Source organism: Phragmites australis, chromosome 2, assembly GCF_958298935.1.
Source record: "Phragmites australis chromosome 2, lpPhrAust1.1, whole genome shotgun sequence".
NCBI lineage: Eukaryota > Viridiplantae > Streptophyta > Magnoliopsida > Poales > Poaceae > Phragmites > Phragmites australis.
This window is the reverse complement of record NC_084922.1, coordinates 49,483,462-49,494,337: the sequence shown is the minus strand read 5'-3', so window position 1 is coordinate 49,494,337 and position 10,876 is coordinate 49,483,462. Positions and strand designations below refer to the sequence as shown.

General features: G+C 41.8%; 1 protein-coding gene across 3 annotated transcripts; it reads left to right on the top strand.

Moving 5' to 3' along the window:
- Nucleotides 1-340: 340 nt before the first annotated feature.
- LOC133909517 (uncharacterized) lies at nt 341-4,966 on the top strand. Of its 3 annotated transcripts, none has more exons than XM_062351976.1 (4): nt 341-457; nt 551-776; nt 3,989-4,070; nt 4,659-4,966. In XM_062351976.1, the coding sequence occupies exons 1-4, from the start codon at nt 363-365 to the stop codon at nt 4,847-4,849; spliced, it is 594 nt and encodes a 197-aa protein (XP_062207960.1). In that variant the 5' UTR covers nt 341-362; the 3' UTR covers nt 4,850-4,966. The 3 variants fall into 3 exon arrangements, with proteins under 3 accessions (XP_062207960.1, XP_062207961.1, XP_062207962.1); XM_062351977.1 differs by having other exon boundaries at nt 346-457; nt 4,662-4,966; XM_062351978.1 differs by lacking the exon at nt 341-457 and having other exon boundaries at nt 510-776.
- The last annotated feature ends 5,910 nt before the right edge of the window (nt 4,967-10,876 follow it).

The window sequence follows — 10,876 nt, the reverse complement described above, 5'->3', positions numbered from 1 at the left end:
TCACCACGACCTTTTGTTTCTTTGTTCCTTTATTTTCATTATCAACTCTACCTAGTACATTTTAAATCTGTCACGCTATAAGGTGCCAAGAACTGGAGCCTTTTTCCCTGTATATAATGAAATAAACATAGCATTAGCACTTTCTTGCAGAAACTGTACAAAATCCTAAATTTATAATTAAAAGGCAATACAATAGCATACGAACTGTTCTAATCTCTCTCTCTGCTGTGGTTGGTTTATTTACTTTTTTCAGTAACGGACAGAGTAAAAAAAAGGGTCAGGAACCCGGTACAAAGTGGGCCACCTTCACTTGGAAATTGCTACCAGCCTCCACGACAACTGACATTATATCCAGTCATCTAATGAAAGTGAAGGACCTCGATACAGTGGATTGGAGCAGTCTTTGCGAAGGAAATCCATCAAATAAATATGATTCCTGGAGTTCACCTTCCATCATGTACCTAATTTTATTGAGTAGTGCTTAAAATAATTCTTCTTTCAGTGAGTGGTCTCCACAAGTAACTGTTATCCTTTCTCTCTCTTCTCCTAGGCATAGTATAAAAGAGAGAGGTTTCTGTGCTATCATTCAGACAAGAAAAAGGTTGTTCAAGAGAGGGAGCTCCCGAAGGGGAGCCACCATGGAGCATGGAGGGGAAGAAGAGGACAGAGGGAGTGAATCCAAGAGGAGCCTGGGTGCATCATCAGATGCAACCGTTAGCAGCGCAGCAACCAAGCTACAAGCTTTGAGATTTGCAGAGGACCTCTCCCTCCCTTCGGTGCTCTCTCTCTCTCTCTCTCTCTCTCTCTCTCTCTCTCTCTCTCTCTCAGTTGATCACCACCTAAAAATCTCTAGTGACTTTTTTGCGATTATTACTATGCCAAAGTCATTGTCTCTTGAAGTTTTCTGTTCTTGCTTCCGCGAGGATGCTAATTTTGCCATTCCAGAAATCATTAGCTCCTGAAACTGCTTGGCTGTTCTCGTGATGCCATTGCCCTTCCCCGGTTATCTGAACTATGAATAACATAGCCATCAGAATCTCTCTCTTTCTCAATGTATATGCTCGTAAATCACTCCATTCTTTACTGCAGTTAGTCATCTTCACATATTATGCGCCCCACTGTCCCCTGCCCATCGAGAAATGCAGTTGTCTCGTTATCTCCTTGGATTCTCAAAGGGCCCCCCCATTTCTGATCACTTTTGCCCTCCGGCTTTTAGCGTAAAGGTGAAAAGGCACAGTGCCAATCTGCCAAACAACTCCACTGCTGCAGCACGACCATTTCTTTTCTTTTTCTCCTGCCTGGATGGAAGCAGAATTAAACTCGCTGATGAAATCAGAATGATATCATTCTATTTTTCACATGGAAATGGAGGAGTAAGAATCTGGAAGAAACCGGGCACGCATGCACCAGCTATGCTACCGTTTGTGTGCCGGTCTCGGTCACAGCTGCTGCTGCTGCTGGGAACTCGAGCTGCCTGTCTAATGGCGAAGCTGAATTGGTCACCAATTTCGGTGTCTTCTCATGGAGTAGTGTATTTTGTTGTGTTTTGACCGTGCCATGCCGTAGACAACTAGACATGAACAAGCATCACGTGCATGGCAGATAGCGGCGTCTCCTGGTCCTCTCGAGGGCCATCAACGCAGCCTGCTGCAGCTGCCATGCTTGGCTGCTCCTGAATTATTCTTGATGAACTAGTCTCTCTACCGTTGGAGGTTAGTTATTCATCTTGCCTCCTTTCAACCGTTGGATCAGGATTTTGAGTGATCGAAGAGGCAAATCCTTTTGGATGTTCCATCCTGCCAGTCGCTTCAGAGTCATTTTCGCTTGAAGTATATCCATCCGTATTCTGCATGTTAATTTCTTCAGTCAAGTGCAATACATGTGGTGTAGAAAACGATTTCTTTGACCCCAGATATACATGCATATGGAATTAAATAGTAAAACATCCCCTTCATTCATTCATTCTCATCCCAGCATGATACTACCTACTGCCAGCAACGGGTCTTTGTACACATGCATGTCAGCAGCATCTGTATGCACCGTGCTAAGTTTGACCATACATGCTAATACATTTAATCCAGTCCACCGTTTCACCATCAGTTAGTCACGCTAGTTTATTATCTTTGACTGAACATTTCTGCGCATCTGCAAAAATGCAGATGCATGCTGAAATTTTAGCATCTTAAAACCTGTTTGGGTAAGGGAATTCGGATCAAATTCTTACGATTTTTGTTCAGATTCCAAAAGAATCCCCTCATTTGTAAGAATTTGTTTTTTCCTCTTCTTAATGCAATGATACGCATTTCTCTTGCGTATTCGAGAAAAAAAAAATTACACTGAAGAATAAAGATAGCCGCTGCAATAGTGGAATAAGATTTTTCGTGTCCTCTTCTGCAGAGATTCTCTTAATACGTCAATGCAATCACGGCCACATATCCTCCCAGTAATTTTAACCCGACAATAAGGGACGAGAGACCACACGGCCACATGCATCTGCATAACGGTAGCCAACTAACCATGCATATATGCGACCAAGCCAGGACAGGCATGTTAGCAATATTTCACGGAGGCTACAAGACCATATTATCACAATTTGATTTAACCAAATAAAATAATGCAACCTTTATGTTATGTGTGGGTCGCACAACTTAACCATTCATATGCTATTCTGCACAAACTTACTCACCTGTATATTAGCTACTTGCATATTGAAGATGTTTTTTTTTCTCCTCTCTTCTACTTTTCTTGTTCCTTTGATGATTAGAGAACTATTTTCATGTGTGTTGCTTTCCTTTCTCTCTTGTGTATTTTCTAACCATCTGCCCAGAAGTCATATATATACCCGATGAACAGGTAGCCTTTTACGTTCACAACATTTGAAGTGAACCGGCTGTTCATATGGGCCACTTTCGGTTAAATCAATTTAACAAGGCACTGCACGTGATACAGTATGCATATTATAATGCAAGTGACTTGCATAGATGATAGATTAGCATATGTTAAATTGTTATGTTTTGTCATTGAGGCAGACACAAACATATACTACCGCTGGCTGATAGTACTAGTACATTTAACAATGGTATTGAAACTGTTGAAGAGTGGAAGCCATGTGACTTGAGAGAGAAACATACTGTATATTTTTTTCCCTGTGATATATTCTCTCTAACTAGTTTAATCTTTTGGTGATACGTTAATTCTATCTAGTTTAATATGTAGTGAAGATGGAATGGTTAGGTGAGAGGCACATAGCTACCCAGCCTTTAATTAGGGTAGGGTTGCTAGCACTTAATCATTCATAATTAATCATCAACAACTAAGTCGAGCCTAACCCAATACGGCCGGCGTTGTAAACAAGCGTCCGTGCAATTGAATGAATGGATCAGTGGCCAGCTAGCTGGCTGGTCCGTCGCTTGATTGCGTAGAAGCAATGCAAATGTGGAGATGAGTTGTAATGGTGCTGTTGATGGTGTTTCTGGAGTAATCGAATAATTCTAGTGTTGATGGGGAAGTAAATATTGATGACTTGGGCGTTCCGGTGTCTGCTATCCTTGTTGGATTGGTGGTCCGAACTCAGGCAGCACGTCGACGGCAACCTGTGCGCCGGACTGAACTCCCTAATCCTCCTCATGTGCTAGACGATTTGGTTATCTCGAAACGACATGGTTTTCAATAACCATCGCACCTCTTCGTACGTATTGGTGGCCCACTTATGGCAAGAAGTGGAACTCTGCTGGAGCAAAGAGTCTACCTTTGCTCCTTCAGCATTTGCGGATCGTTAGTAGGATAGTTTAGATGAAACGTTCTTAGCTCCCCTCGGTTGTCTTCGCTTTGGCATAAGTTAATCAGCTTAAACTATTCGCTTTGTTCTAGAACCTAAATGGGTCGCGGTGTAAGAACTCGTATTTCTTTTTTACTTTTAATATAAAGATACGTAGCTCCCAGCGTATTTGGAAGAAAAATATTGATGACTTGAAATGCGCGCATGCAGGTGCAGGTGGTGGTAATGAGCGCCGATATGGGCTGTTCACACTGCCGACAGCGGGTGGCCGACGTCGTCTCCAAGATGAACGGTGAGCATCTAACCAATGTCCTGACCACCCTGGCTGGTATTTCCTTTCCTCCCAAATTCCCTTGGAAATCCTAACCGGTTGCTTTTCATAATTTCAAATTGGAGCTCTTCGACACCCAAAGTCTAGAACGTGTACAGGAAAGGAAAATTCAGGGTTAGATTAGACGCAGTAATTTCTGCTTTAGCCGTTTTTTTAACATGCTGTTTAGCCCGCATGTCATTCCTTTAGCCAAATTTTGCTGAAATCTTGAATTGTGCATCCGTTGCGGCTCTGTTTCAAACACAGCAATTTCTCATGAATTTTGTAGGAATTTTACATGAAGTGTAGTTCGATTCCCTGCATTCCAAATGGCGCCTACATAGTTTCACAACCACTACAAATTCGTGAATGGACCTTGCAACCGAATCAGGATATTTCATGTCCGTTAAATTCGTTAATGCACATAAATGGACCAGCACAACGTAATTAGGACATATCATGTCCGTTAAATTCGTACTATATGCACAGAAATGAGTGCATCGGTGCTCATGCGTCCGTTCTTGCCCAATGTACTGTGCGTTCATGTGCTTCATTTGTTTGTTTGGTTAGCAGGGTTACTGGACTACATGGTGGATTTCGGGAAGAAAGAGGTGACAGTGAGGGGGAAGGTGGTGCACACCAAGAAGAAGAAGAAGCACAAGGAGAAGAATGGGCTCACTGGTTGGGAGACGAGATCGTCACTGTCATCTCCTTGTCATGCCAGGACGCTGTCCTGGTTTTTGGGATGCTACGGTTCATAGCTAGTACTAGTATAGCGTACACGGCATAGTACATGTTATAGTATATTAGTTAATTGTTTGTGTTGCAACAGCAACCGAAAATTTCATGAGATAACATATGTCGTCATCGACTCTTCACGTTGCGGTACCAAGTGTCATTTAATTTCTCATAGTCACAGTCTTACATAATTCAAAGGAAAAGTGAGGAGAGAAGTATACCTCGAAAGGTAAAACCACATGCACAGACAGACAAACTCGTTTATTACCACATGCAAAGATGTGCAACCAAAGTGAGCAACTCGGTTTTGAAAACTTTAGTAGTTTATCTAGCAGCAGTTTGTTATAGGCATAAAAATCACTTAAAAAATATTCAATCATGATATATAGATAAATGTTAGGCACTGAACATTAATGATGAGCTTATGAAAATAGTGTATTTTGCGTCAATCGACTAATATTATCATTAGCCATAGATAAATAGTACGAAAATAGAAAACATCTTATGTAAACATGTTACAAAAGCAAGCGAAATGTGTAACATCTTGACATTACATCTCAAATTGGTGTTCAAATTTAGTTTAACATGTAAGAAAAATAATCAGAGATACTTCTATCTGATTACTATCAGCTTGTCTTTGTTTCGTTCAGGGGCTCATCAAGTCACCATTGACCCTTTTCATTCAGGGCTAAGAGATGCCAACTAGCAGCACTTGTGATCTTCAACGCCAGTTCAAATCTGCAATGCATATGAGCACGGTATGAAAGATACGTATTCAAATGGTACCATGAAACTGAACTTGAACCTAAGCATTTTTTTTATTGGAAACACAATAAGCATTATTTAACCATTTTATTAAAAAAATATCCAAAAAAATTGTCACCGATAAGTTCTAGTCTTTTCTACGTCTAAAAACCAATCTCCATTGATCCTGAGGTATCCATATAGCTCTCCATTCTACATCTAAATGCAGCTTATGGTTGGCACAAGAACATGCTACTTTTGAAATTTCACTGAAGCGGCCAATGATGAACTTATATTAGCTTGGGACACAAATGCAAAAACAATCTAGCAACAGAACATCTGATGTGCTGGTAACAACAAGTATTATATGAAAATATGCTGGTGCACTCGAACATGCAAGGACAAATCAGCAGCAGTGAAGAAACACCGTGCCATGGATTTATTCATATACTTCTTTCTTCTATTTTTTCTTTTCAGCAGAATAAAAATTTAGATGGTAACATTTTCAGAAGGTAATATAGCTTCAGTTCGTCTTGTCAATTTAGAGCAGTTCGCAGCAAAGGCAAAGTGGAGATCCATGGTAAAAGAACAATGCAGCCAATGAATTTGGCTCACCTCTTGAGTTCAAATGCTAAAAGGTTACTGTGATCTCCCACCCTCCTTGTTAAGTTATTCCTTCCACTGTATAGCGCAGGGGCAATCAAAATTAATACCAATTTCAAAATACGGCAACAAATATGAAGCCACTTCTATCCATCATCTATTTATGTATATGAAATCGCAGCTTGATATTGAAACTACTCAGATTACTTGTATCACGGTAATTGAAACACAGAACTTAACCTCCTTAGTAAGATAATCCAGTAAATTCATAATACAAACTATCAAAGTATTCTCCTATATCAGAACAACAAATAAATATGGACAGTTAATCAATACTTGGTCAAACAGCTCCTCAGTCTGATCACAAAAGTATTGTCAAAATAACACATGCAAACATATGACAATTCAAAACTAACAAAGTGGATGGAATATATAGTGCATGACTTCATGATCCCTTCATGAGTATGTTTGTTTGTTCAATCAGTCAAGCAAAATTAAAAATGGGGTTACTTTGCAAGTTCAGAAAAGAAAAGGTACACTCCAGATCAAACCCACCTAAATCAACCGGATCAGACAACCTTGGCAGTGCAAGGAAATTGACCCACGGATTTAACCGGATCAGACGATCTTGCCTCTATTGAAACTTCCAGGAGATGTAGAACTTGGAGACCGCCGGCTGGTGCATGGAGACCAGTGAGGCGTGGCGCGCATGGGGATTAGGTAGTGGTGGTGCGTGCTCGCCGATTCGCATGAAGAGGAGGAGGGGCGGGAGCGCCGACGATGTGGAGGTCAAATGCACCGGTGGTGCGGGGGCGCCGATAGTGCGAGGGAAGTAGGTCTAGGGCGCGCGTTAGGGGGATATAGGCGACGATATGCTCGGTGCTCCAGTTGATGAGGAGGAGGTAGCAACTGCGGTCCCCGGATCTCTCACATATAAATCACAATTGAATTCCTAAGACACTGCATGAAGGTTATGGGTTCGTACCTTGAGCCCCATGAGCCATAGCGGAGCTTGTTGCCCGGGCACGATGCACTCCGGCCCGGGTGCCTTCGTGATCGCCTCCGTGTATAGTCCATCCCCAATCGGATCTGAATACTGCAGAGCAACTAACGAGCCTCCAAAATTAGCTTTCTTGCATCTAACCAAGCCAAACTAAACCAAACTGTAACCAAGCTGGGGCGTAGCTTCATGACGACGAGGGCGTAGGCAGCCGAATCGTCCTGCACAACGACACGAAGTATGAGGACATGGTGGATGCGCGGGACCAAGCAGATCCCCTACCATGTGGTGGTGGCCGTGGCACGCCAGGGCTAGGGTGTACCTTCATGATGGCGAGGGCGAACATGAGTCCTTGATGCTAATTTGCTGTCGCATTGGCCTTGATTCCTTCGAATCTAACTCTGAGCACGCTGTCGTCGCCGGTGGGGAGGGAGGACATGTCACGCCTGGCTTCCTACAACCCGATGCCTGGCTTCTTGCAACCCGCTGCCCGGTGATGGCGTTGCATTGGGGCCCGAAAGCCACACAATCCTAGCCGCCGTGGGGTCGCCACTGAAGGAGAATCCACAAAGACCTATCGACACCATAATCATACACCGGTCAGTGCAGAAGACGCGAATGCGAGGTCAAAGGAGGTCAAAGGCGAGAGCTCATCCCTGGGGAGGATGAGGGAGCGGCGAGAGGTGAGGGCTTCTGCGCACATGGATTGGGTTTAGGGGATGACGATGGCGTAGGAGAAGGAGTAGGCGAGGTTGCTCACCGGTAAGGGTGAATCCGGAGGGGCTCTGCGGGGCGTCGCGATGGCCCAGGGAGATGCGTTCTTGCGAGGGCAGGAGGGATGCGTGGACGGCGACAGCGTAATTAGGCGAGGGCAGCAGGACGACATAGTGCGAGACAGGAGAAAGGGAGATCGAAAACAGGGGGGCACGCACATGCAGGTGCTCCGTAATCCCATCCTCTCAAGATAGGGTACACATCATATTTATTCATGACTTTTTTTTTACCTTCCTATTGCATTGCTATCTCGTATATAATGACTGATTTGATATCGTGGTGTAGTATCGTGGTGCAGCCAACATTAATACTCCCTCTGTTTGTAAAATCTTACTGTTTTGATTAAGATCTGATTAAAAATTTTAAAACTTTGATCATCAATAGTTTTTAAAATATTTAGTTTGAAAACATAAAAAATCAAACATATAGATTTGTTTTGAAAAATATTCTTATAATATTATATTTTTATTAGATATTATAACTCTATTCTAATAAAAAATCATGATCACAATTGTACGTCAAAGACTTAAAAAATTAAAAAGGACAAGTATTTATGAAGAAAGTTAATAACAGTGTCATCCACAAACGTTCATCACACGACACGCCTAGAGAATCGGATCCATGTTGGGAACGAACGGGCATCATCATATCAGTGTCATGTTTCAGCGAATTTTATGGGCGTTGCAGTTGCAGAATGAGAAAAACAGAGCAAGCGTTAACCGACTGCTGCTTGGTCGCCTAACCTGAATATTCTTCACGTGCCCTGCTTGCAAGCTGCAACCACTTGCCTTTGCCTGGTTCGATTGACACATAAAAAAATGCACATCAAAGCCAGTAGCTTGGTAACCAGAACAATTGCAGATAATAATCAAGGTGATGGGAGAATGAATTAAGCTCCTGCCATTCTAGGGTGAATTTAGAATCTATCATCACAAAGATCATCTAAGTTAAAAAATAGCATCGGTGTCTCTATGACATGTAGTTTCAGAAACTATATGTTATCCTTATATCCGAGGATATATTTTAATATATGTATCTTTACAATGATATCCACATAATTTTTTTCTTCTCGATGCTAGCATGCGTCTAAATTGGATAAACAAACCCGGGTTGGGTTCAGTCAGTAAAAGTGCTGCTACTAATAATAGGAGGGGCCAAGATCGGTGCGGCTACCTTTCTATAAAAGTGGCAACCATCGAAAGTGAGTGAGATTCAGCTCCAAACAGCAACAAAAGAAAAGAAAGATAAGATATCAAAAAATCGGGTGATGTGAAACACTCATCACAACAAATTTCCAATGGAGTACTCCACCCTGGAGTGAGTAATCAACGAAGACGGTTCAAGCTTCTAACTTTGCAAACAACAACAGTGAGTGGGTGTGAGTGTAGTAGAGTGTTTATATATGTGTGCACGTCCAACTTGTACTCTCAAGAAAAGATGAGATGTTCGTGTTCTTCGATGGCTATGGTCGTCGCCATTGGGGCCGTTACTCATTCGGGAGCACATGCGGCCGTGGTCTACCAACACGTGGACGACGTTGTTGTTCATGTGCTATGACGCGGTTGGATCTGAGCCATCCGGTGTGGCCTGACACTAGGATAGAGCTATCATTGGTGGAAAACAAGACTACATGTTGCTCCTTGTCGTGGGGCTAGGCTGTCAGTGGTAGCCGAGCTTGTCACCATGCCAGAGCACAACATTTCAGTAATTCACACAAAAGTTCACCCATGTTTCAAATAATTTGATTACAACCTCCTCAATTGATAAGAGTGAGGATCAATTTCCAAAAGAGTAAAGTAATTTGTTTGGGGGGTAATGACCTGATTGCAGCAGAATATGCTGATCTCTGTCATTGCTAGATTGGACACTTTCCTATTAAATACTTAGGTGTCCATGTGAGCCCTGGTAGGTTTATGTCTCTGATTGGACTCTAGTGGAGGAAAAAATCCTGAAAAAACTAGATGTTTGGAAAGGGGGTTTGTTATTCATTGGGGGAAGAATTACCTTGATAAATGCTAGTATTTTAAATATCCCCATATATCATATGTCATATACTTACTGCCTAAAACAACTCTTGAGCATATTGATATGGCTAGAAGGAGATTCTTTTGGTAAGGGAAAGGACAAAGAAAAATTATCATTTGGTAGCTTGAGAAAATATGTAGACCTAAATTGAAGGACTCATGGGCATCAAAGATCTTAGCAAGATGAATTTTGCTCTATTGTGCAAATGGTGGTGGAAACTTGAGAATAGAAAGGGCTTGTGACAGGAAATTGTGAAAAACAAATATCTCTCCAATACTTACATTGCTTTGGTTAAACATAAATTTGATGACTCCCCTTGTTGGACTGGCTTATTAAAGGTCAAGCAATTGTATTTTGAAGGAAGAAAATGTGTAGTTGGTAATGGTAAGAATACCAGATTTTGGAGGACATTGGATCCAAAATAAACCTCTAGCTACTCTTTTCCCTACCCTCTATAATATTTGTGGGAATAAGAATGCATGTATGAGGTAGGTTTTAACCAATGGCATATACCTTTTATAAAATGGTTAACTAGGGATCTTCTTGATCAATGTGAGATGATTAGGAGATGGGTGTCCCATGTTCATCACAAGTTTTGACGATGTGGTAATCTGGAAGTTTAATAATAATGGCAGATATACTGTCAAATCCATGTACCAATGGTTGATGAGAGATTCTCGCTATCGTTCTTACAAACACATTTGGAAAGCTAGAATACCTAAAAAAATAAAAATCTTTCTTTGGCTTCTAAAACAACAAACCGTTCTTACTAAACATAATATGCTTAGGATGAATTGGGTTGGTGATGTTACTTGTTACTGTTAGAAAATAAAGCAAAACAGGATCAAACACGAGACACGATTTTTACGTGGAAAACCCTTGCGGGAAAAAAATCACGGGCACT

What these genes read in the sequence shown, in the direction of transcription:
- LOC133909517 (XM_062351976.1), top strand. Translation starts at nt 363, where the DNA reads ATGAAAGTGAAGGACCTCGATACAGTGGATTGGAGCAGTCTTTGCGAA. An exon ending in TGGAGTTCACCTTCCATCAT is followed by an intron (nt 458 to 550) that starts GTACCTAATTTT and finishes CTCTTCTCCTAG; the next exon opens with GCATAGTATAAAAGAGAGAG. An exon ending in AGGACCTCTCCCTCCCTTCG is followed by an intron (nt 777 to 3,988) that starts GTGCTCTCTCTC and finishes GCGCGCATGCAG; the next exon opens with GTGCAGGTGGTGGTAATGAG.